Source organism: Scleropages formosus, chromosome 21 (genome assembly GCF_900964775.1).
Source record: "Scleropages formosus chromosome 21, fSclFor1.1, whole genome shotgun sequence".
Taxonomy (NCBI): Eukaryota; Metazoa; Chordata; class Actinopteri; order Osteoglossiformes; family Osteoglossidae; genus Scleropages; species Scleropages formosus.
Window position 1 is genome coordinate 12,086,928 of NC_041826.1, and position 25,211 is coordinate 12,112,138.

Consider the following 25,211-nt stretch of genomic DNA (forward strand, 5'->3'; position numbering starts at 1 on the left):
GCTAACCTACAATGTGAGCATTGATGAATTGATGTGAAAAGGGTGGGTGGACATATTTTCCCTAGGCAGACACCAAACAGTCATGCTCTTTGACCATCTCAGGAATAACTTGGGTTGTACCACTTACATTTACTCAGTTGATGCTTTTCTCCAAAGCAATTTACAGTATTAAACTATTGATACTTATTTATACAGCTGGTCAATTTTACTGAAATAATTCACTTCAGCTGGGGTTTGAACCTGCAACTTTTGGGTCCAAAGGGAGGAGCTCTGACACTACATTATGCTGCAGGAAACTGACAGACATGCTTTAGGGACTTGTCAGTCTTCTTAGAGCACATCCAGAGGGAGCTGGAAATGACCGGAACACATTGTCCTGAGGGACCCTAACTCATACTGGGGATGATGCTCAATGCTTTTCTGAAGGACTTGTACTGTCACCCACTGGTGTAAACGCTGCATTGCACCATATCCCAAGCTTTTTTAGGTTCACACAGGAACTTTTTAACAACATGAACTTCAACACACCCTTTATTATGCAAAAAACGGTTCAGGACTGTATCTCTGGAATTCCGGGGTTTTAACCACCATGGCAGCAGGTACTGCAGTAGTTAAGGATCTTTATGTCTTTTTAGTACCAGGAGGGGGCCTGCTACCTTGAAGAGGGGTTTTTTTCAGGGGGGGATACCGTAATCAGAAAGGCGGTTCGTCCAGGGCGAGGCTCAGCTATTGCATAAGGGGTTGCGCTGATCTCTGCGAATTCACCAAACGCGGGAATCTCGACTGCACAATTTCTGGTAGTGGGGGGGCTGCGTTCGCGCTCAAAAAAAGAAAAAAAGTCCCCTTTTATATTTTGAAGCCAGGATGGGGGATTGTTATGGGAATACTTTGTCACTGTCTTCACAATGTATTTTATGTAACGGCTATTTAGTAAGTTTTGTTGACCAACTGCAGGAAAAATGTTTTTGGGTTTGTTTGATCGTGGATTTTGTTTGTTTTTGGTTGTGTATTGTATTGATAACTTTATCAATAAAGTTTGAAGGAAAAAAAACGTCCCCTTATGAATATGACACTTTGCTAGGAAGGTAAGATGATGAATCGAATAGCATTAATTTCCTCCCTCCTTATCGGTGTTACAAACCAGGCAGAGAAGAAAATCATACCTGGTCATGAGTATGTTACTATGTAAAATAATTTCAAAACAGACGAAAAGCAGTTTCTGAGCAGGTTTATTTCCATATTTTCCTTTCTCTCCTAGCGGGATGAACCGTATCGATTAGTTTACGCGGTATTGAATTCCCCTAGCCTCCTTTACCCCTGGCATGGTCCAGCTTTTTCCGCTGGAACAGTGGAAGGGATCCAACTTAGACACGATACCACGAGACTCGCAGGAGGTCGTCTCTCCCCTCCAGTGTCGCGTGTCCTGCGTCACGCGCGACGAGGGAGGAGACTCTGGCCTCGAGCGCCTTTAGCTTTCACTTTCCCAGATCAACAAAGCGTCTCCCCACCGCTTGTTGACTGTGTTGCTGGAAGGGTGTCGGATTCTCTGGACGGAAAGTTTCGATCGAAAGGTACGTTTCGTGTCGTCCTCAGGTAGCGCCGCCGCCGCCGTTTGTTGTTGATAACCGCGTTCGGGGAATCACGTCGTGGGCACGTGACGAGCGCACAGCCACAGGTGAGCTGCTCGGAACAGCCAGGTATTTCCAGCGGCTCAACGGCGCTTCAGCTGTGATCTGCGGACACTGAGAGTTGGATAAATAACACGTATGAGGAGTGCATCGTGGTCGCACTTTTCAGCCAGGCTCACCAGAACCACGCAGGCCGCTCCGCCTCGATGCAACCGAAAGTGAAAGAGAAACAATCACTGCTTTCCAGAGTCGGACGAGAACAGGAAAATAAATATTATTTGCTCAGTTCGATAGGTACCCTTACCATAGTAATCGATCAAATGTGAAATCATTTCAGAAATGGAAAACTTTTATCGAACAGTACCTGATGGGTGTCGTCATATTTCCAAGTGCGCACCTAAGTAAAGTACGGAGCCTGAGGTTCTCGGTTCTGCTCCATTGGTGGAACGACCTTCCCCTCTTACTCAGAACTGCAGAAACTCTGTCTACATTCAAGAAGGGTCTGAAAACTCACCTTTTCCGTACTCACTTTGCCTAAGATCTCTCCAGCTCATGTATGATGTGAATGTTCATGCACCGTAACTTCATGATCATCCCCAGATATCCCTTACAGAGCCACTAGTCCGGCACTGTATGTGATTGTTTGTTTACCTTCTTAAAAAAAAAAAATTGTAGGAAGCTTATCAGGATTCATCTATCCTGCGTTTCATAGTATTGTTGTTGTTTTTATTATTATTAAGAACCATCGCTCCATAGTTTACTACATGTGTGCGCGCTTTTATTTCGCATCTGTTTGTTTATTTCTTAGTTTTCTCAGCAGCTGCAGAGCTCAAAATGAACGAGATGGATGAGGGGCCTCCAACATCCACCATCACGGAGATGTGCACCACGTACTCGCAGGTAGTCTTCAGCCAGGTGCCCCGAAGCTTCCCACCAAACATCCCGGTGAGGTGTCACTACACAGTGACCTCGACCCTGCAGCCGCACCGCAGGGACTGGGTCGGCATTTTCAAGGTAAGGCACTGGGCTGTATTTTCTGTATTTTGTACTCTAATGGTGAGTAATGTAATTAATAAATAGTGACATAATCCAATCCTACATATATTTTCATTAACACTTTGTCCTGGCCAGGGAGCCTATCCCAGAATCACTGAGCAAAAGGCTGAGGGGGGTGAACCTTGGACAGGACACCAGTCCATTGCAGGGTTTTCTCACACACACACACAATTAACTTCTCTGCACTGTGGGAGGAAACCCACACAGGCACAGGGAGAACATGCAAATGCCACACAGATTGATCCAGATTCAAACCTACTCCCAGATAGCCCAGACACTGTGATGTGGCAGTGCTACTCGTTGCACCACCATGTCCTAGTAATATAGTTTATAATATAATAAAAGAAGCTCAACCCCCAAAAAATACCAGTAAGGAAGCAGAATTTTAATTGCTAATAGTTGCACTTTGTAGTTTCCTGAAGGCCAAAGATAGACCATGAAGAATTACTAATGCAGCACATGTAATATTAATGTTGGTGTGCACACAGTTGGTGGGACAGGAGTTATGAGATAAACTGTACTGATTGTTAAATGCAGTACTGATCCATACATCTTTAGTTGTAGTGTTTTACTTACTTTGTACAAGTGTGGTTTGAAGATACAGGTGTGGCACAGTTGCACCACCACATTCTTTCTTAGATATGCTGATTCACAGAAACATCTGTGCTGTTGATAGTATGTTTTGCCTCTATGCTGGCAATAACAATGAAAGTAATTTTGTTTTTTTAATGTTCACTTTAAAGCTTCACATCTTTTTATTATGAATATGAAGTATTTGTCCTAGTCTGAAAGTAATAAACCTGTTCTTAGATAATCATAACCATTGTTGCCATCAGGCAGAACTTAAATTCTTAATTTGTGTGAGCTTTTCAATACCTGGATATTTAAAATTGTGAACTGACTTATTATCTGTAAAGTGTAGTGTGTTAGTTTTAAAAAAAAAAAAAAAACAACCAATGAAGCAGATGAAGGATCTATTTTTAATATTTTCAAAGGCTTGAACCTGGACTTGGGTGTATGGTTTTTACCCTAGTATTTGTGACTGCAACATGTCTTATCTGATTGTTGAGTGCTTTCATCTGTCACCATTTTGTTGTGTCCTTGTGATTCACTTTCTGTTTACCAGTTTGTCGCTCTGAGTCATGCAGCAGATTATTTTCAGTGCACCCTCTGCCGAAATGCCAAGGCTAAAAGGCAAAGTGTCAGAGAAACTCTGCTCTGCTGGATGCAGGGTGTTCAGCCCTGGTTCTGGAAAGGTCTCATGTTCACTGATTTCTGGCACAAGGACTCAGTTATTGCCTTTAATTTAATTGGGAATTTTAGCTTAAAAATTCTCAAAATAATGGTAGTGTGGACTTGCTGGATGCAGTATCATTTTAACCTGCATTTAACTGGACTGCTTGTAGAAATGAACAAAGCTCTTCCAGCAAAGAATCTTTCTTGACTGAAAAAAGCACTCTGAGTTGTACACGTTTCATTCAGTCAGGTCTAAGGATGCAGCACATTTAATCAGCAGTGGTAATGGGAAATGATTACGTGCTAAGATAAAATAAAAGCGGAAAAAATAAAGACAAACTGAAAAACGTATACATGTATTTGGAGGAAAAGTGTACTGTGTGTCATTTGGGCTCCTGTGGGTTGGGCAGGTTGGATGGAGCACCACAAAGGACTACTACACCTTTGTGTGGGCAAATCCCACACCTGACTCTGCAGACGAGGAACATCTGGGGCCATACGTGATCTTTGACGGTATGTCTCCAGCATTAAGTTTCTAATTACTGTTCTAGGTAAATGATCGTGGTGTTTAGGAGCGTTGGTACGCTCTTCCACATCTGCTCGCTTGGTGGTCCCACGCACAAAAGGCAAAGCATGGAGGTTCTCTGTTCTGGCACCATTGTGGTGGAACGACCTCCCCATCTTGCTCAGAACTGCTGAATCTTTGTCCACATTTAACAAGGGTCTTAAAACTCATCTCTTCCAACTCACTTCGTCCATGATATCTGAAGTTCATGTAAGGTGTGAATGTTCATGGCCGTAAGGTATACGTGTTCGTATCACGCTTGGATCAACCCTTTAGAGAGCCACTCCTGCAATGTATCGTCAATGTTTATATGTATCTCAATAAAAAACTAGCAGGAAGGTGATTAGGAATCGGCGATATTCTGGTAAAGTTTTATGCAGCTACTGGTATGATGAACGCCGGTTCATATTGTGAAGGAAACAAACTAACTGTACTTAAGAATCACACATCTGCAGCTATGTCTCTTTCTCCTAATGTAATCCACAAACTGTGTTTTCTGTGAGATGTACTTCGCTTTGGAGAAAAGCATCTGCCAAATGAATAAATGTAAATGTTTATGCACCTGCAGCCTGCTTAATAAATAGGTCAGTTAGGGTTAGGGCTAGGGTAAGTTAGGTTAGGCTTCAGTGTTGTGAGCTGTTATGGGCACATCCACATACCATTTTAATTAAAAACAAACAAATTCTGACTGTGGGGCTATAAAAAGACCTCAGCCATAATAAGAAATATATATTTTTTTGCTGTTGGATGCGAGTTGTACTGTATTCTGTATTGTGTTTGTGGACACATGAACATATTATGAGTATCATGCTTTGTTATGTCATATATATTATATATATAGCTATATACTGTGTGTGTGTGTGTATATTATATATACACACACATGATTTAAAATTACTTGGTCGCTTCCTTTTACACCAAATGACTGGACATTTGAAACAACAATACTGTATTCATGATATTATTTAAGATGTATTAAATTTTTCACTATGTTATTAAAGATTAAACAGGGAATCCAAAACGGGATTTAAACCACAGTGATTTATACAGTGTTCAGGTGTATGTTTTCTACGTATATACTCTTTTAATGTCATGCATTAACTTTTGTGTTTAACATGACAGAAATTTCTCTGTAAAATAAGACCCAGACGATTTCGTAGCACAGATGACTTCTGTCTGTTGCTGTTCCAGCCTATTACCTGCCCAAGGAGGATGGAGAGTTCTACCAGTTTTGCTATGTGGATAGCAGTGGCCAGGTACGCGGTGCAAGCACCCCCTTTTGCTTCGAGAGCCCGGTGGAGTGTAGCCCAGAGTACAGCTTTGAGAAGGACCTTCTGGTCATCACAACCCAGGTACACTCAGACATTCTTGGCCTTTCTGTGGGGGGAAAAAGACACTACAGTGGATTATGCATCATGTACATCAGTACATGCCTCTCTGCAAGCGCAGGAGCAGGTGGAACAGGTGGAGAAGGAGAAGCTGGAGCTTCAGAAGGAGATGGAGGAGCAGAGAGAAGCCACTGAAATCCTGAGAGCTGAACTGGACGAGAGGCTGCTGGAGATTCGACGGCTCAGGGTCCGTCGGCATGTCCCTCACAACTTTTCGTTCTTGCTATTGTCCGGCTTGAGACCTCTGGTGAAGTGTTTCGCTGACAAAAGGGTGCTGGCAATCTGTGTCCTTCAGGAGTACAATGCAGACCTCGTGAACGAGATGGGCACCCTCAAGCAGCAACACACCGAGAAGGAGATGGCGCAGGAGCAGAAGGTTGAGCAGGTTGACTTGACGGAGATACAAACACAAACGGAGATGCTGCTCACCCAGCCGGAGCAGCTGGCCCACCACCTTGAGGTGGACAGCTTGTACAAAGAGAAAGAGGTGTTCTCATCTCTCACTGCACATGGATACTCGGGTCATGTTTGGCACTAGGTCTTTTAGACACCTTCAGTGGTTTGTCCTTTCACTCAAGTGTCATCCATCTGTCTGCAGTTTAATCTATTTCTGTCAAATTTTCTTTGCAAAGACCTCCCTTGGTTCACTAACACCCTTCAGTTTCGTCCTAGGACCTCGAGGAGACTGTGTCCTCTTTGAACGAGAGATATGAAAAGACAATAATGAAGGTCAATCATCTGAAGCTTGAACAAGAAGACCTGAAAACGAGGGCTGAGGCCCAGGAAGAGGAAATCCTACAGTGAGTTCATCCAGAACATCCCAGATGGGACACTTCCTTCACCGGGTCCACATTGTGCCCTTAGAGAGCATGGACCACATGGTCCAGTCTGCAGATGGTCAAAGGCAGGGAGATGATGGCACTCATGTGTTCACAGTCTGATTTCATTTTTTTTTTAATTTCTTTGTGAAAATTTAAAGTTTTTGTGTCTTGAAGTTCGATAATGAGTTTCCACGTACAGTGGAGTGGGGAACGTTTCTGTCTGAGGTTCCACTGTACACCATTTAACGTTACCATCTTTTGACAGAAGGAAAACTCAATCTTGTTCATGTTGAACCAGAGACTAAACAATATCATCTCTGTTCTCACCGCAGCCCTGAGTAATTCAGTGTAAAATCATTTGTTTACAAACAATTGTATTGTGACACATGGTCAGGATAATCTGAGTCAATATTTGAAACATTGCCATCATCTTTGTCCGTCCAGTCTGTAGCGACATTTGATAACCTTCTTGCCATCTGGCAGACAATAACAATGCAAAACAAGGGACAGGAAGTGTGTGTTTATATTAGTGACAATCATATCTGGAAAAGGCAGCAATGCCTATAAATTATCCAAACAGTAAGGCACAGAGACCCAACAGCACATTGTTCAGTTATGAATGATACTGCAAAAACCAACACTGGGGCACAAAATACTCCCCACGTTCATGTCCAAGGGGTATAATGTGGTGTGAACCAAGTTTTTCCCTGATCTGTGTCTCTCCAGACTGAACCTTAGGATTCGGGAGCTCGAGCAGGAGGGGCTGCAATGGCAGGAAAAGCAGAGCAGGCTGCAGGATCAGATTCAGCTGCTACAGGTTAGAAGGTGCTCACACTGTGAAATGTGCGCCGTCTGTCTCAAACATGAGACATTTCTGCTTTCCTGGGCGTCCCTTCAGCTGTTGCTTTCACCAGGTGGACCTCCAGAGCAGTCAGAAGGAGAACATGAAGCTGTGTGGAGAGCTTCTGGAGCTGCGTGCACAAGGACAGCAGGTGCAGGCACTGCAGAGCGAGAACCAGGTGCTACGCAGGAGCCTGTCAGGGCAGGAGCAGGAGAAGAAAACTGAGGTGCGACAGCAAGCACACAAAGTTGGAAGTGTGGAAGATATCGGTGTGTGCTCTTCCAACAGTGTTTGTGCCCGTTTTAGACCCACAGCAGGGTGTTGGACAAGCAGCTTCAGGAGGCAAAAGAGCAGCTGCAGCAAGAGAGGCAAAGATGTGAGGACATGCAAAGACAAGTTGGTCGGCTGCAGGAGGAACTGCAGCAGGTCCAGATGCAGCTCACAAGAACCTCCAGGTCCCTCGCAGAGAAGGAACAGATGAGCAGTAAACTGGAGGTGCCGCCCATGTGACACAAGCCTTCTCAAAGCCAAAAACCGTTTTTCAAGTCCAATGTCTACAAATTGTGCCCTGCAAGGCACAGGCTTCCACTGTTGATGTGATTGATTATTTTATTGATGGTGTTGTCAGCTGAAGTGCTGCTGTTGCCTTTGTCTGCATTTAGTGTCAGCTGTTGGAAGCACGCAGAGCCGCAGAGGAGCAAATGTGCATGGCAGAGCTTCAGAAAGCAGAGAAGGAGGAACTTTTGAAGGAGAATGAGGTAAGGGCTGGAAATTTGGTTAATAACTCTCAGAGCACCAGGGCTCACCGATGTTCAACAATGTATTTGTTTTCCTCAGAAACTGACAGAAGACATCCAGAGGCTCCGTGAAAAGCTCGCCCAGGTCCACATGGTGCCCCCCAGCACCCCGGCATCGCTGCAGAACCCCAACTCTTACTTCCCTTCGGCAGCCACCCCTGGAACCCAGAACTCCGTGGCAAGCTCTCTCTTTTTCGGGAACCCTTTTCAAACACAAGGTATCTGTACACCTCCGACTTCCGCAGAACAAGATCATCCTCTGACTTCCCAAACTGGACTTTGAGTGTGAAAGCCCTCAGAAGAACAGAGAGGAAACGCTCAGTGTGAATGTGACAGCATTGCTTACTTTTATGAATTCTTTTATAAAGTTGTTTCCCTTCAGCCTTAAAGGTACATTATTCCCTCCTTCAGTCAATAGGAGTTTACCGTACCTGCAGTTGATTTTCTACTGTATTTGTACTGTATATCATTGCTGTTTGTGGTCATGCTCTTCAGTCCACTAATATAACTGCCTATTGTTGTTCCAGACGACAGCACAGATACCAGGGAGGAGGTAAGAATCGTTGACATGTTAACTGGAATGGCATGAAGTCCCCTTCTTGTGTCACTTAACTTCATTTTTATGTACTACAACGTCCTTCCAAACCCCATACTGGGCAGTGTTTCGCTTTTTTACTGGGCCATTTGATGGGTGATCATGAAGTTCTAAAAAGCTCATTGACTGGTCAAACATGAGTGTACATTTAGTTTAAGTTGGAGCGTTTTCGTTACCAAGGAAATTTACTGTACACATAATAATGCTGGCGTATGGTCCACAGAGGTGTGTTTCTCAATTTTATTCTTTGTTTAGAAGGTGTGCTGCTACTGCAAGGAGGCCTTCCCTGACTTGACCGCGGCCGAACTGGAGCAGCATGAGCAGAACCACAAGGTGTGTCCCTTCTGCGCCTGTATCTGTGATTCCATGGAGCAAGCAGAGTTTGAGGAACACGTTTACAAGCATGAGGATTAACAGCGCCTTCTGAAGCCCAGGATCTGAAGAAGCATCGCCAAGGAGCCTTATATGGGAGTGTCCAGAAAGAGCATCCATGAGGTTGAGGAGGGCAGGATTTGCAAAACTCTTCTTACTAACGTCTCATTCGTACACCAAGTGGGACAAATGACCAAATCTAGTTACCTCAATAAAGCAACTAAGAGCTGAAGTGATGCAAAAGCCAACATAGAAAGTAGCCTCCAAGGGACACTTAAACATGATCTTAACAATCTGAACTGCAGTGTCAGTAAACAAAATTAAAATTAAATTTAACCATTTTTTTTAAAGTATATCTAAATTTTAAGTGCTCTAGCATATATTGGTAATGGTTCTTTTCTGACTGATTTCTTTTTGAATGTCTTTCACATCATCTTTAACAATATTATTTATGGAAAACAAAGTATACTTGCATTTTTAAATTTGTCATATTTACTTGCATATAACAACTTTTAACCATTGTTTAAACAGGGACATGTTATTTCTAGTCATTATATTAATTCTTCTTATAATGTTTCAATTAATGATAAAATCCATATCACATTAAATTAAGAGAGGAATGTCTGTAATTCTCATCTGGTTTTTCGTAGGCAAAGCAAGGATTTGGTATGTTTTTGCTTGTTTGTAAATGGAAGCAATGTCCAGCAACATTACTTTCAGCCCGAAATATTGCTAGCCTGTTTGAATTAGCATACGTATACAAGTATACAAACTGTTATATGTATGAAGAAATGTAATAAATGAATAAGCTGAATGTGTTTCATTGTAAGATATTACATTAAATATATTGTGTACTACAAATCGGGGGCGCAGTGGCACAGTGGGTTGGACCGGGTCCTGCTCTCTGGGGGGTCTGGGGTTCGAATCCCGCTTGGGGTGCCTTGCGACGGACTGGTGTCCCGTCCTGGGTGTGTCTCCTCCCCCTCCAGCCTTATGCCCTGTGTTGCTGGGTTAGGCTCTGGCTCCCTGTGACCTTGTATGGGACAAGCGGTTCAGAAATGTGTGTGTGTGTGTGTGTGTATACTACAATATATTATAATGTAGTATTTTGGGAAGGAGACCCAAGTCCTCTGTCCAAGTAGCGACCCCCTGTGGTATACGGTGAAAAAACCACGGAAAGTTACAGGAAAATGTACAATCCTGGAAATGTCTTTATTTTCAATGCCGAAAGTTGTGTAAATTGTGCTTTCATTTCATTAGCTTCAAGTATCACATGTGGAAACAAACTAAGAATTATTTTGAAATACTGTTATGTGGGCCACAGAATTATTGCCATATAAGTGTTGTAAAAAAAAAAAAAAGCACTATACGTTTCTCTGCTTACTATACAAATATGGGAATAGAGGTTTTTGTACTCAGCAGTACCATTCATTGTGGACATTAACTGAAAAACAATGTCTGTGCTACAGTGTGCTCAATATTAAAGCAAAATTAACATTTTTTTCATACATGTAATCTGTTATTTAAAAACTGGTTTAGCAGAGAACTGAATTTATAAAAACTGACTAGAAATATTTGCGGTGGTGCAGGGGGCTGGACCACAGTCCATCTCTGGTGGGTCTGGGGTTCGAGTCCCACTTGGGGTGCCTTGCAGCGGACTGGCGTCCCATCCTGGGTATTTCCCCTCCCCCTCTGGTCTTCGCCCTGTGTTACCAGGTAGGCTCCGGTTCTCCGCGGCCCCGTATGGGACGAGCGGTTCTGAAAATGTGCGTGTGTGTGTGTGTTTCAGTTCCACAGTTTGAACATTACAGATGCATTCCAGTGTTGGTACAGTAATTCCAGTTCCAGCAGGAGGGGGGCACTGTAGTGAAACTGATCCTCGACAAACAGCACAGGGCCTAGTGCAACTGGGCTGTGGGTTCTGACATGGTTTGAATCGGGCTCAGCCTTTGTGGAGTTTGTATGTTCTCTTTGTATTTCTGTAAGTTTCCTCCAGGTGCTCTGGTTTCCTCCCACACTCCAAAGACATGTGTTTCAAGTGGACTGGTGACTAAATTGCCCCGTGTGTGTGTGTGTGGGTGGGGTGACGGGAGGGTGCATAGCTGTACTATATAGATTGGTGCGTGACAGTAGGTCGTGCAGTGTATTATAAACCACTTCGGATTAAAAATCCCCTTCGGTATCAGGATAATAATAATAATTACGTCACTTCGGGTTAAAGCGCGTGAGTGGCGCGAAACGAATCTTTCGTGCGGGCAAACTTTGAGTTTGTGTCGACTGTACTGATTTAGATAACAGCAATTATTATTTTCATGATGTTACGTCACCTCGCCTATAAATACGCAGGAACGCGCGAAAAAGCGAACGAGCTGCAATGTCGCTTTAAAGAGCCCGCACGTCGCCGCACTCCCACTGTTCGCCGCTGGGGGGCGCCGTTGCTCCGGGAGGAGGAAGTGAACGCTGGGGTAAAAAAGGCACAGAAAGAGAAAGTAACGCTGGTTTGTGAGCGAACGCACTTGTGCGACTCGAGTGGATTTTTGACCATGTCAAACTGCTTCCCATGTTGCTTCCTCTGAGAAGAACTCGTCGGGTTCCCATTTCGCCGAGCGGACAAGCGGGAGCGCCGCGGGACCTGTCCTTCCGTTCCCCGTGCGCCGCGACCAGGCGTCACAATGGCGGAGAGCGCCGCCGCGGAGGCCCCCAGCGGAGCGGCCCAGGTCAGCGAGCCCCCGCTGTCCGCCGACCCGAGCGCGGAGAGTCCGGCCTCGCCGCCCCCCGCCACCGCCGCGGAGACGGGCTTGAGCGTGGGGGAGCCGGCGCTCGCCCCCGTGGCCGACACGGCCATCCTGACGTCCCCGAACGCGCCCCCAGCTGTGAGCGGCGCGGCCCTGGGCATGGCTGGCGCGGGGCTCCTCTCGCACATCCAGTCCACGTTCTGGGACCCGAGTCTGAGCGCCGACTGGGACAGCGAGAAGCCGTCGCAACAGTGCATTCTCCGCATCAAGAGGTGCGGGACCGGACCGAGCCGCGTCGAGCCGCGTCCGCCTCGCGGTAACCAGTGTCTGTCTCTGTGCGCGGTGGAACACGGTAAAACAGTGTGTAGCACCTCCAGCGGGAGAAGCGGGACCGAGCGGTGGTAATGTTCGTAAGACGTAAAGTCCAGCTTCCGCTCAAAGTACTTTGGTTCTTATTATTATTAGAGACATGATTCGTTGTCGCCTTATAATGAGTGAGTGATCGCTTCGCTCTGAAGCGCCTCTTTCCTTCCACAAGCAGCACTGGGTCACAAGAGAAGCACGAGGAGGAGGAGGAACTGCATATATTTTATGTCCACAATACATTATTAAACAGGGCTGAAGGTAAAATCTCGTAGGTGTTGTTATGACGTCGTAGCGCGAGCTAAAAAAGTTGCAGAATTCCTCTGCGTTGTTGTGCGGGTCAAATGTTAATTTTTCTTGCGGAAGAAAATTAAACAATTGTCCGCTCCTTTATTATAAAGCGTCTAGTAAAAGCTGTACCCGCGTACAGCTGTATGACTCAGCCTGTCCGCTTGATCATGGGTTCGACTGCAAGGCCCATTTTGGGACTGGACCCAGCAGCCTTTGGCCTTCCCATATGGCATCAGGTTGTGCCCTTCACACAGTTTCCTCAAGTCCAGTGGCCGTCCCCATGGTGCTCACTCACCTGTGAACGCACCTTCACGTCTCTCTGGCTTCATACAGAACCCGAAAGGCCAGTACAGCGTGTTTCTGAGGGTCCCCAATGCCTGGCACCGTGGTATACCCTGTTTCGAAGATGTGGCACGTTGCAACGTCTCAACGTCGGACGGGCTGTTGTTCTGTCACTTGCCCTGAGAACTGATGCATCTCGGCTCAAAATTTGTCACACGAGCTAAAATGTGCTGAAGTGGTTTTTTTTTTTTTTTTTTATTTTTTAAATTTAATACTGCTGGTATGCAGAGTATGAAGCTGTGATTCCCACCCACTAAGCGAGATGGAACTCTCACTTAAAGTAACAGTACACCCTTGATGTCAAATGTAATAAAAAATGGGACCTCACAGAGCAGGTTACACGTAAACATCATTTACAGTTCAGCTCTTTCTGTAACACTTGAAGATGCGATTCATTCTCGGTGCTAAAGTACTTCACATACAGTGCCCTAAATTACTCTTACTTATTAAATCAATTATAGCTTACAAGTAAATCAGTAAAATAACTAAGAGTAGGAATGGATCACATAGAGGCCCAATTAGACAGGAAGTGTAAAGATGAATATGAAATGCAGTTGATGCTCTGCATGTGGCACCTTTTCCACATCAGTGGCGTATCAGTTTGCTCTTTCCTCTTGGTGTGTGTGTGTCCCCCTCGCCACCTGTGGAAGGTGGGATTTGTGCGGTACATCACATATATTGTCAGTTTTCATTTGCATATTTATTTTTCTCATATCTTAAAGAGAGCAAACAGAATCAAACGCGTCCCCAGCAACCAGATGAAAGTTCAAATATGTTTGCATGTTGTTCAGTCCTTGGATTGCGTCACATCGGTCATCGTGGCTATGGATTATACTGTTAGGTGTGACATAGCATCATGGTGGGGAGCAGAGGACACTGGTGACTTCTAGTAAAAAATGTTAAATAACCCAGCAGTATATGTCATGTTTTCTACAGGGATATAATGTCCATTTACAAGGAGCCCCCTCCAGGCATGTTCGTGGTCCCTGATCCTCACGACATGACAAAGGTAAACTTGTGTTCAGTGTTCCACGGCCTTCGAGGGTGTGCGAGGATCGTCTTGTGTGATGACACGCTCATTTTCCAACTGGTAACGTGTCGCCAGCCTGGCACCGAGCGCGGAAGTGATTCTGGCTGTGTTTGGAGTGTGCGGTGCTGCGTAACGCTCTGCTTCCGCTCTGTTGACCTTACTTTCCAGCGTAACTCTTTGCTTGCGCTGTGTTAAGTGGCATGTGCGCTGTTTACATTTTGACCAGATCCATGCAATGATCACGGGCCCCTTCGACACCCCCTACGAAGGGGGCTTCTTCCTGTTCCTGTTCCGCTGCCCGCCTGACTACCCGATCCATCCTCCACGGGTTAAACTGATCACCACGGGCAACAACACTGTGCGCTTCAACCCAAACTTCTATCGCAACGGCAAAGTGTGCCTCAGCATCTTGGGGTGAGTCAAATCCATAATAATAATATCGGGTCACAATGGACCGAAGAGTCTGTGAGCTCTTGTGTTGAACAGGCAGGTGGCACAGCAGGTAGTGCTGGTGCCCCGAGATGCCCGAGTATCGGTTCAAATCGGGCTCAGGGTGTGGGGAGTTTTCGTGTCCCCCACAGTCCAGAGAGATGTGTGGGAAGAAGGCCTTGGTAAACCACTCCCGTATCCTGCTTTACCACGAAAGCCACTCGACCGGTTGCCATGATTCGAAGTGCACTTGGCGCCACTTACTCAGCATTTGTCCTGTTGGTGATCTGCAGCCTAGTTTTAAATGTTTTCTCTCTGAGCCACCAGTGTCTCTCACAGTGTGGGAGGAGCTTATAGACATGTGTGGTGCCTGTCACCTGGATCCTCTTTGTTGTCCCACACTGGAAAAGTGCAGTGAAGCTGAACAGAATCACTAAAAGTATAGATTAAAGAAACGTTAATTACTGTTGGTGACACTTTTAACCAGGAAAAGTTCATTTCATGACTAAATGAGTTTACTGTAACACCTACTTTTTTTTTTTTTTTTTCTTTTTTTGTGTGGTTCTGCAGGACCTGGACGGGCCCCGCATGGAGCCCAGCCCAAAGCATCTCCTCCGTGCTCATTTCCATCCAGTCTCTGATGACAGAGAACCCGTACCACAACGAGCCCGGGTTCGAGCAGGTGTGCTAACCTGGCTAGTGCCACACCGGAGCAGTGTGCTGGGGCTTGTTATGGTCTTTCTCTCACTCACTCGTTGCTCTTGAACCCGTTCGATTTTGCACACTTGTTGAACCTGCGCGTGTCTGTGCGTTTATTCCAGGAGAGGCACCCAGGGGACAGCAAGAACTACAACGAGTGTATCCGCCACGAAACGATGCGTGTGGCCGTGTGCGACATGCTGGATGGGAAGTGCCCGTGTCCGGAAGCGCTCTCGTAAGTCCTGCCTCGGGCCTGGGGGTTAAGGTTATGGTAGGGATTACGGTTAAGGCACTGCTTCCAGATGCAGTATGTCTTTTAGCCATTTGGCCAAATAAAAGGCTGTTTTTGAGCTGTTTGCTTTCAATAAGAGGGGGGCGCGGTGGTGCAGTGGGTTGGACCGGGTCCTGCTCTCCGCTGGGTCTGGGGTTCGGGTCCTGCTTGGGGTGCCTTGCGACGGACTGGCGTCCCGTCCTGGGTGTGTCCCCTCCCCCTCCAGCCCTACGCCCTGAGTTGCCGGGTTAGGCTCTGGCTCCCCGCGACCCTGTATGGGACAAGCGGTTCAGAAAATGTGTGTGTTTGTGTGGATTTCAATAAGAGCTCCTTCTTGAGAGATGTCAGCCCGACATTTTCAGTGACACTGTGTGGCTCTAATTGTTTGTGCGTGTATACAACGTATGCTGTGAGGGCATCAAGGCTCACAAGACACCTGCCCCTTAGTACAGACATGTGCTTTGACACGTGACACACATGTCTGTCCTTACAGGAGTGTGATGGAGAAGTCTTTCCTGGAATACTACGACTTTTACGAGGGCGTCTGTAAGGAGCGCCTGCATCTTCAGGGACAAACCATGCAGGTAGTGGTGCGCTGTGGTTTGAGCGTGTGTTAAAGACCGGGTCTCAGATGCTCCGCTTTGGTGGCGTGTTAAACACAGACCCAGGCAGCACTGCACTGCACTGCACTCATCCCTCACAGTGATAACTGCAGTAACTCCTAGAGGAAACGCACACCCGACACTCATACGACACGCTGTTCACTTGAGCACGTAATGCAGTCATTTAACCTCAATGTGCTTCATGTAATCCTTGCAGTGGTGTGACAGGCAGCATGTCCACCATACGTATGTAGTAAACGCATGTATGTGATTCCACCCCTGCTTATGGGTTTGTTCTCCACAATGCAGTAAATGTGGAGTAAAGACGCAGGAATGCTGTAGGCGATGGTTTGAGCAGCCTGAGCACACGGTGTCGCTCGTCTCCGGGACTCGGGCGTGGAGCTGTGTCACCGACCGCCCCCCCACCGCTATAATGTGTTTGTGCCTTAGGACCCATTTGGAGAGAAACGAGGCCACTTTGACTACCAGAGCCTCCTGGTGCGACTGCAGGCCATCCAGCAGCGGGTGCGAGAGAAGTGCCAGCTGGAGGAGAACGACGCCGACACGGACTCGGACACCAGCTCATCGGGCACGGACCCCGACAGCCAGGGCAGCGCCAAGCTCTAACTCTTCTAACTCTTCCCCCACTCCCTCCCCCACCCCATTCGGAGCTCTTTGCGCTGAGTCAAGACACTTTTCTTCACCTTTACGGACGCTCTAACAAAGGCGGAGCCACAGGTTGGGGGTCATCGGCTTGCGGGGAATGGGCAGACGTGGACACTCGCCGCTGCAGCCCTGCGTGAGCCTCACTTGTTCGATTTGTCTCTTTTCGTTCGGTGCCTGCTCTGTCCGCTCGTCTCACTCGCACCTTTTGCGGCACTTTGTCCAGCTGGGGACTACTTGGGTGCTGTGGAGATGCCAGATGTTCTGTGGCCTCTTCTCACTCTGCTCTGTGGCCTCCGGTGCTGGAGCTGCTCTTCTCCGTGCACTGCTTTCAGCTCCATGGTAACGGAGAAGGAGCGCGAGCAGCTCGAAGCGTTCGACTTGGATTAAAAAGGCCGTTGTCCCCAGTAGCATGTGGTCTGTCTTCAGCTCCTTGTCCACAGACGTCCCTCTTGCGTCTCCGCACCCTTCTGCCTCTATTTCTGCGTAGGAACTGACCATTTGTAACCGGTTTGAGTCAGAGGGTAAAGTGCTGTAAATTAAATGGAATCACAAATCAAATAATGGCATAGCAATGTGTGTGTGTGTGTGTGTGTGTGTGTGTATGGAAATATAGTAAAAGAGGTGGTGCCTGAATGATTCTTGTTAAAATTCCTGTTTTAAAAACTGATTTGATAAAAAAAAAAAAAAAACTCTTGATACTTGCAGCGTCTTGGTTTGTCACCCCTCTGCCCAGTTAGTGGTGTAAATGGTGGTAAAAATGTGTAAATGCAAAACCAAGATCCTGCTCAGCCCCTCATGGTTACATTTGCTTGGACAGGAAGCTCTCGCAGCACAGCTTCATCCCGTGCGTTCGGTTTGTGAGGGCCACTGTGCTTCCTGCCTATGGTTCCAGATGTCATCCTCGTTCTGTTTCTGAACATGGTACCGCCCTTTTTTTTTTTTTTTTTTTTTTTAAATACCTGAAGTGCAAAGCATCTCACTGACAGCAGGTGACCAAAGTACTGAATACACTTCCTTTTTACCTTCAGTACATGGGTCCAGTAGGGCATTGAGACACCATTTGCCCACTTCCTCCTGTCCATGCCAGGCCGTTGCCCCCTTTCTCCATCGCGATGTGTGAGCTCTTCAGACCAGAGGCAACATCCTGGTTTTTTATTCTCCAGTTTGATGGCCAGGTTGGCTTCCGTGCAGAGAAGCTGCTGGGGAAACGACTGTCTCTCCATGCTTTGACTCCAAGACAGGTTCCTGTTAGTGGGGGACGTGGACATCGGCTCCTGAATGTCGCCATATAGGTTGTACCGGGCTCCTGCCTGTCCCTGAGAAGGTATGTACAGCATGGGAGAAGCTCACTGGGACACAGGGCTTCCGGGAAGGGCATCCCAGCAGTGGGCCACCAACATGGCTCCATTTTTCACGAGAGACAAAGTGGAATCGGGGCCCTTTGTTTTAGTAAAAGCACCACCCTTGGCCTATTAGTTTTACTCACCAACACATGACTGAATGATCTAACTGGCACTCCTGCGGGTCTTCCTCTGAGTTTCCCACTGTTACATGGTTGAAATGGTCATGGGACATAAACACTCATTGACGGAACCCACTTGTCCCGAGCAGGGTCATGGCAAGCTGTAGCCTAACCTGATAACAGAGGGCGCAAGGCTGGAGGGGGAGGGGACACAGCCAGGACGGGACCCTAGTCCCTCACAAGGCCCCCAAAGCGGGACTTGAACCCAGACCCACCAGAGCAGGCACAAGCCATACCCGCTGCGCAAGGACACACAGAGAAAGTAAAAACTTGTTTCCAGGAGGTTGACACACTCTTAGGCCTGTACCCTTATTTTTCTCTTTGCGCATAAAGTGCTGAAAAGTAGCGAGCTCCCCGCCGCCCCCACGTTTCCTTACTCGGCCAATGGGCTCAGCAGAGCAGTTTCTATCACTGGGTCAATGGGACTCTTAATCCCTTGTTTGGTTAATATCCTCACAGGCCGGCGCTCACTTCTGCTGGAATACATAAAAGATGATAAAAATGATACAACAGACCACAGTGCTGTATGTGAGAGCATATACAGTAAGACCCTGTTGTACTGTGTTATTACACTGCTTCTGGCTGAGCACACAGTTGTGTTCATGAGGGAATACCATAGCTGCTGTCCGTTCACATCCGTCCAGTTCTCCTGCTTCAGGAACTCACGTATGCTTCGTGCTGTGCTTATTGTACTAGCCTAAAAGACTGACAAGGTAAAAGACTGTTTTAAACTGTGGTTTCCCATTTCATATGGGGTGTAAAGTCCATATTGTGTGTAACCGTACACACGTTGCTCTCTAACACTACTGTTTGCTGCTCCAACGTTTAAAACTACCTGTAGTTAAAATATTGCTTGTTTTTATTTACTGCAGTCCAGTAGCTTTTAAAGCGAAGTGCTACAAATCCTAATCCTATATGTGTTTTCCATCTTGGGACTATAAATTATTTTTAGTGTTACATTATGGAATAATCACACTTAATGTCATGCAGTACACAGATGTATTTAATCTTTAATTTCATACAGTGAGTCACACAGTGGACCCTTGGATGAGTGCTTTACAAACAGACATAACCTGATGTGAAATGTCCCATGTCAGTTGGGAGCCTGGGACAAGTCCAGCTGTGTCACTCTAGACCTTTCCAGCATTTTCCAGATGTGATACAGCCTGTACCGTCTCTGGTGCATTTCTTTTGTGCTGCTTTACAAACGCATAGCAGTGTGTGTGTGCTGGAAAGAACAAGTGCTACAATGCTTTGCAAAGTAGAAATAAATGCAGGAGGAAAAATAAACAGTGCCTGTGCTTTTCACACAGAGTTACGGTAGTACACTATTTGACCATAAAATAAATTTAGGCTTAAAAACAGAGCTCAATGCTCCCGGGATGAACTCCAGACCACCAGGACCTATAAAAATCAGTTCAATAAAAAAGTAAATTATGGTGGGGAATGTTTTTGCATAAGCACCACCACTTTTGCATTTTCTGATGTATATATATTTAATGCCAGCACTTTGTTCAGTAAAAAAAAAAAAAGGTCATGTTTGATATCCCAGTTGCTCAGGGCTCACAGTAGGATAAGCATAGAGGTGGTTGGAGCTCAACCATAACATAACACAGTCATTATTGTTTCTTCTTTCGCCTGTGGACACCCACATGTTGTTTATCATTCACTCAGTGTAAACAAACCTTGCAGCACAAAATTATCATGCTCCCTGCTTTGACAGCAAGTAAAATCCCTCCGCAGGCAGCAAAGAGGCTCCTCTTCAAGGCACCATCTGACTGGCCTCATCTGGCGTTATGTCCCGAGCAGAGAGCTCGGAGAAAAGGGCTGGCAGCCAGTACTGAGGATCTCCGTAGGCCTGTGTGTCCAGCCAGGCGAGGCCCTCCTTCAGCAGGTGTTCCTAGGAAGAGTACAGCATCATATGGGGTCACATGAGTGCCAGTAAACCACTCTGTGTAGCTCAGCTCTACCGGTCCCTTCACGTTGTCACCCATGCCTCCTTCTTCCCCTATAATGCCTTGCTCTCCAAGATCATCCTCCTCAGAGCATCTCCTGCTGCCCCACCCACATGCAGATACACACTAACACTCACCAGCACATGACCAGCCCGTTCCCGCTCCCACTTGAGGCTTTCCTTAATCTCGCCCACTGTGACGTAGCCCTTCTTCTGTAGGAGAAAAGAACAGCTGACCCAGTGCTGCTGGTTCCCACCGCACCTCTGAGCGCATACTGTACTGTGCTCTAAACAGCACCTGCCATCACATATGTTTTACCTCAGCCAGCTGCAGCACCACAGTGTGGTCCATGTTCAGTTCAGCCGGGACAGACTGCACCAGGTAAGAGCCTCCAACAGGAATCATTCCAAAACCGTTTCCCATGGCCTTCAGCTTCTTGATCGCCCGAACCAGGTCATCTCTGTGTGCAAATGGCTGTCATCGGTTTTGCGTGCATAAGCATGAGTGCTCGTCATCTCTCTCAGTTCATCAGTGTGCTTCTGAAAGTACCTTCACATGGAATACTGTAACGGTGGCATTTAAAGCTCTACAACTTTAATGCAGGACTTTCAGTTCCCAACATCCCTGTGCTCCTGATCTGTGTGCCACTGAAGGAGACAGCACTCTGAACCCCCCGCCATGATCCCGCTACCTTGGCTATTACTTGACACATCACACCCAGTTGTCTTAAAGGAACTGTATTCCCCACCCCAAGGTGCCATTAATGAAAGCAATGAACGTGTGGTACTCACTGACTGACATCCTGAGCAAACTTTCCCCTTCCCTTCAACACTCGCTGGTGCAGCTCATCGAGAGTTATCAGTCCTGCAGTAGAACCCAACAGAGCACAACCGTTATCACACAGATGCAGCTCTATATGCCCTGTCATGTCTACATCCGTCCTGCTCTATGGACAGGTTGACCAGGCCAGTGTGCCCATTTCTTAAAATCTGAAGATCGTGCCTGATCAATAAGTAATAAATTATTTAAATTGCACTGAAACACTGAAAAACCAAGCACTGCCAAGATTCATTAAGATAAATCTTTTTTGTTCATTATACATAAACTAAACAAATACAGGTCAAGCAAAGAGCTCACCTCCATTTCTGTGCTTCAAGGCAAGGCACACCTCTATAATCTGCACGCCCAGCTCATAGTAGAAATCTCCCACACCGAGCATCTCGGACCAGAAGCCCTTCCCAGCTGTCAGAGGCACATAAATATTCATCTAAATACATCAAATATCAGTTCATATTTCTCTTGCAATGCAGCTGGATGAAGAGTGTGCTGAATGTTTTCACTCAAAACATTGAAATCCTACTGAATTGGTGTTAAGTCTGAATTAATCCTGCTATAATATGAAAATTGCACATTAATGTGGAATTCTGATTTTGACATCCATTGTGAACAATCACACAAACACACAGGAATAGATGTCTTACAGGCTAGTGGGTCCACGCCAATGGTGGCACACATTTCCTGGAACTGCACACGGAACTGTGAGTTCTTCCGGATCTCCTGCTTATGCTTACTGGCAAACTCCTCCAGGTGAGTTTTGAAGGTTTCCAGCTGTTTGGACATCTAGAGAGCAACACACACACACACACACGAGTGCTACTAGACATTTTCCCATTTGCTTTTTAGTTGTACTAAATTGCACTTTCCATGAGTACATATGTAAAGCTTAAATCCTAAAGAACACATCATGCTAAAGCTGGTAATTCTAAAGCAGTATATCACGGTTCAGGAAATCTGTTAAGTACAGTGTGAACCAGCAGTTATGTGTACACATGAAAAGTTTAATATTGATCTTTTGTTCTCTCTATGTCACACTCATACAATACAATCTGTAGTCTGTATGTGTGTCCATAACCTCAGCACCTTACTGGGACTCAGTGTGTCGCTAACTACTCATCCAATTACTCACCAACAGATCGCTCTCGCCTCACCCAGCATATTCATATTTTTCCTCATGGTGTTCTTTAACCCCCAGAATTGCTTGTAAATGTTTTGTGTGTGTATATATTACATATTGCTGGACATAAAGACCTACCTGTATGATCTGGTCTTCTGCAAGGACTGTGCCTCTTTCTTTATACTTGGCCTGAAAAATTTGAACAAAACGTGTCCATCATCTTAGGTTAGTGTCAATGACAGGAGTGAGTCTCCAGACTGACTAACAAATGTGCAGACACACACACACACACTAGCTTAAACCACTTATGCTGAACGGGGTCACGGTGAGCCGGAGCCTAACCCGACAACACCACCGTGACCCCAAGTTTATGTGCAGACAGTTATGCCAAAATAAACACATAGGAAATGTTCATTTGCACCGTACCTGAAGGTTTAACTCAGTGCGACCTGGATCACTTGACCTATTATGTAGAATATTTACTACACTGATCTGGGGAGAGCACCCTGTTCAAGATTCCTTGACCTTAACCACTGCGCCACCTGCTGTAAATTTGCAGAACAACTTTGTTGGCTGGAAGAAAAGTTTGCAGAAAGTGTGTTTACAGAAGAGAGCACTGCAGCAGGCCAGTATGACTGAGAACAACAACATTACTAAGTACCTCTGCTAGCTTCTTCTTGGCGATGGCACCGGCACCCACTCCCCGGCGGTGCATGATGGCGAAGCGAAGGTTCCGCTGCACAGTCGTACGTCCGCAAGTCGCAACGACACTGTTTCTTCACTGCTCCTTTACTTCACGCCAATTTTTTTAAATAATATTTCGCCACGGGTTTCATACCTCTGAGCTCTTCTCTCAAATTATGTCCCGTAAACAAGGCGTGAAGCCGCTTCCTCCTTCCGCGCCATCCACTTCCTGTTTTGTGGGGGCTTCCGGTTCTGTGCGCCTCCAACCGGCCGCTGTTTTTGATGGCGCCCCCTTGTGGCCAATATGGTTATTTCATCTTCTTTTACCTTTTTTCGCTCTTGGCAGAAGTCTTGTGGCAAAATATGCTGCCGATTTGAATCCGCACCCGTCCATTGCACATTTTAAGCAAAGTAACATTTTTGTCCGGGACATGTGTTTAATAAATGCAGCGCTTTTAAAAATAGCTTTGCCGTTAGAGTGAGATCGGATCATCTTAAGCCTTAATTTTAATTAATGTTAACAATTCTAAACCGATGACGAAATTTGACGTCTAGTAAATTGAAATTTCATTTACAATCTCTTTAAAATTCCGTTTTATATTCTATTTTTTTCAGTTTTTCGGTTGCCCTCTCCTTTTGTTTGAAAGCTTGATTTGTACATAAAATGTATCCGAATAGAATGGGGGAAAAACAAAATCTAAAAAACCTTGAATTGATTTCTTCAAAGGCCATTTTTATATTTAAGGAATATTTAATAAGTAAAGTTGCAAAAAATATCTTGAGAGTATATATGATTTAGTGCCCACTGCAATATGACTTTTGGTTTCTAGAAGAAAACGGACGCTGTTGTGCCAGTTAGGAGTTTTTTAGGAAATTAAATAATGTTAAACAAAATTTAAAACGGAAATAGAAAAGTATAAGTTGGACTAAGAGGTCAAAGAAATATGAAAGAACAAAAAGCTGAAATGTATATGTTGTTTTATATGTGGTATCTTTTGAAGAAAAGTGTGTCATACGCCTCACACTCACTCTTTCTGGCTTCTTTAAGGATCAGACCTCTTGTAAAACCGAAATATACCCTGATTACATACATAATGAGAATATATACTCCTCACTATTTGAATTTAAGACCGATATTTATTGGGTTAAACATATGTTATGGCAAAAATTAAATTTTGTAGAAATCCTCTAAATTACAAATTCCTTCATAAATCTTAATTACAGATTGTCGAAACTTGATTTAATAAAAATGTTTTAGCAACAAGCTTTGGCCATTTAAAACTCCTTTTTAACTCTTTGAGGGCAGAAATTCACGTCTTAGTCCAGTTCACTTCGAGGCAGATAATTATACACGCCGTCATTTTTGTGAAAAATACCCGAGTTATATAATAATAATAATAATACGTTTATTTTTCAGGAAACTATTATATTATTCTAGTGTTTATCTATTATTATATTATCTTACTATTCTGATACAAACCCTATCATCAGATGTTTGCATTTGCACAATATAATATACATCATAATCCACAATGCAATAATACATACAATTTAGTCGTTTTTCCAATATTTTCTTTATTATTCATGCATATCAGCCAATATAATCCCAAGGCAGTGAAAAATATTACTCAGAAAGATGTTTTCATGGAAAAAATCCTGCTGTCATTAAGTTCATTTTAAACATTTTGTTTCTATGTGCATTTACTCAAAACACAAAATTAGTTCACTTGTTTCACGTGGTCTGTAGACCTGTGACACCGCAGTTCTTCCATACTGTTAATGTACAGCGTTTCACCCCTACAGTTGGCTTCACTATGGTACTGTTGGCTCTTCCCGTGGAGCAGTAGCATTCCGCAGCAAATCACAGGCTCCTGTGGGGCACAGAGACAGTAAACACTGAGGAAAGCCCTCAACAGTCTTACACAGCAAAAGATTCCACATGTCAGTCCTCTGTATCTTAAGTACATCACTCTTTAATGCAATTTAGTTTTGGGACGAAGACAACAGTGATCTTACGCTCTGACTTCATGCATGCTGTGTGTGAATGCTGTACTTCACCAGTTCAGTTGCACACTCACTTGAGGACAGCACTTACTTGCCCTTGCTGTGGACCAGCTGGCCGAGTCTCTCTTGCAGCAGATTCCAAATGAAGGGAATGTCCAGCTCCTCAGATGTGTCCACAGACCTGTGGAGAAACGGTCACTCTCACTGCCTTCACCGTCCAGCCCATCCATTTCCCAGACTTTTCCCTCCTCGGCTTTAACCGCGATGCTCCAATCATCCTGTGACCCCCCCTGAACTGCGGCTCACTGTTCTTCTGGTTTCCTCACATTGTGCTTCAAGTTTTTTTGCTGCGTCCGTTTCTCCAC

At 45.4% G+C, this 25,211-nt stretch overlaps 3 protein-coding genes and 1 pseudogene across 5 annotated transcripts; 3 read left to right on the forward strand and 1 right to left on the reverse strand.

Moving 5' to 3' along the window:
• Positions 1–667: 667 nt before the first annotated feature.
• On the forward strand, positions 668–846 carry LOC114909306 (uncharacterized; annotated as a pseudogene).
• Positions 847–1,404: 558 nt separating this feature from the next.
• On the forward strand, positions 1,405–10,117 carry calcoco2 (calcium binding and coiled-coil domain 2). 3 transcript variants are annotated; one of them, XM_018726375.2, is made up of 14 exons: positions 1,405–1,571; positions 2,437–2,642; positions 4,331–4,433; positions 5,677–5,837; positions 5,935–6,060; positions 6,169–6,360; positions 6,546–6,673; positions 7,421–7,511; positions 7,609–7,761; positions 7,842–8,030; positions 8,198–8,293; positions 8,373–8,550; positions 8,860–8,885; positions 9,186–10,117. In XM_018726375.2, the coding sequence occupies exons 2-14, from the start codon at positions 2,463–2,465 to the stop codon at positions 9,339–9,341; spliced, it is 1,779 nt and encodes a 592-aa protein (XP_018581891.1). In that variant the 5' UTR covers positions 1,405–1,571; positions 2,437–2,462; the 3' UTR covers positions 9,342–10,117. The 3 variants fall into 3 exon arrangements, with proteins under 3 accessions (XP_018581891.1, XP_018581889.1, XP_018581890.1); XM_018726373.2 differs by having other exon boundaries at positions 1,406–1,571; positions 9,183–10,117; XM_018726374.2 differs by having other exon boundaries at positions 1,406–1,571; positions 2,449–2,642; positions 9,183–10,117.
• Positions 10,118–11,718: 1,601 nt separating this feature from the next.
• Positions 11,719–17,421, forward strand: ube2z (ubiquitin-conjugating enzyme E2Z). The gene is made up of 7 exons (XM_018726111.2): positions 11,719–12,306; positions 13,967–14,039; positions 14,287–14,474; positions 15,060–15,171; positions 15,311–15,423; positions 15,953–16,043; positions 16,512–17,421. Exons 1-7 carry the CDS (start codon positions 11,972–11,974, stop codon positions 16,686–16,688), a joined length of 1,089 nt encoding a protein of 362 aa, XP_018581627.2. The 5' UTR covers positions 11,719–11,971; the 3' UTR covers positions 16,689–17,421.
• Positions 17,422–19,234: 1,813 nt separating this feature from the next.
• On the reverse strand, positions 19,235–23,062 carry snf8 (SNF8 subunit of ESCRT-II). Its single transcript, XM_018726198.1, has 8 exons — positions 22,820–23,062; positions 22,297–22,347; positions 21,686–21,824; positions 21,342–21,446; positions 20,996–21,068; positions 20,523–20,664; positions 20,342–20,416; positions 19,235–20,149 (listed from the first exon to the last, which is right to left on the reverse strand). Exons 1-8 carry the CDS (start codon positions 22,871–22,873, stop codon positions 20,012–20,014), a joined length of 777 nt encoding a protein of 258 aa, XP_018581714.1. The 5' UTR covers positions 22,874–23,062; the 3' UTR covers positions 19,235–20,011.
• Between the last annotated feature and the right edge of the window lie 2,149 nt (positions 23,063–25,211).

What these genes read in the sequence shown, in the direction of transcription:
- ube2z (XM_018726111.2), top strand. Translation starts at nt 11,972, where the DNA reads ATGGCGGAGAGCGCCGCCGCGGAGGCCCCCAGCGGAGCGGCCCAGGTC. An exon ending in GTGTGCCTCAGCATCTTGGG is followed by an intron (nt 14,475 to 15,059) that starts GTGAGTCAAATC and finishes GTGGTTCTGCAG; the next exon opens with GACCTGGACGGGCCCCGCAT. An exon ending in CCGTGTCCGGAAGCGCTCTC is followed by an intron (nt 15,424 to 15,952) that starts GTAAGTCCTGCC and finishes CTGTCCTTACAG; the next exon opens with GAGTGTGATGGAGAAGTCTT.
- calcoco2 (XM_018726373.2), top strand. Translation starts at nt 2,463, where the DNA reads ATGAACGAGATGGATGAGGGGCCTCCAACATCCACCATCACGGAGATG. An exon ending in CAGGAAGAGGAAATCCTACA is followed by an intron (nt 6,674 to 7,420) that starts GTGAGTTCATCC and finishes GTGTCTCTCCAG; the next exon opens with ACTGAACCTTAGGATTCGGG. An exon ending in AACTTTTGAAGGAGAATGAG is followed by an intron (nt 8,294 to 8,372) that starts GTAAGGGCTGGA and finishes TGTTTTCCTCAG; the next exon opens with AAACTGACAGAAGACATCCA.
- snf8 (XM_018726198.1), bottom strand. Translation starts at nt 22,873, where the DNA reads ATGCACCGCCGGGGAGTGGGTGCCGGTGCCATCGCCAAGAAGAAGCTA. An exon ending in TTTGCTCAGGATGTCAGTCA is followed by an intron (nt 20,665 to 20,995) that starts GTGAGTACCACA and finishes ATTTGCACACAG; the next exon opens with AGATGACCTGGTTCGGGCGA. An exon ending in TGGTGCTGCAGCTGGCTGAG is followed by an intron (nt 20,417 to 20,522) that starts GTAAAACATATG and finishes TTTCTCCTACAG; the next exon opens with AAGAAGGGCTACGTCACAGT.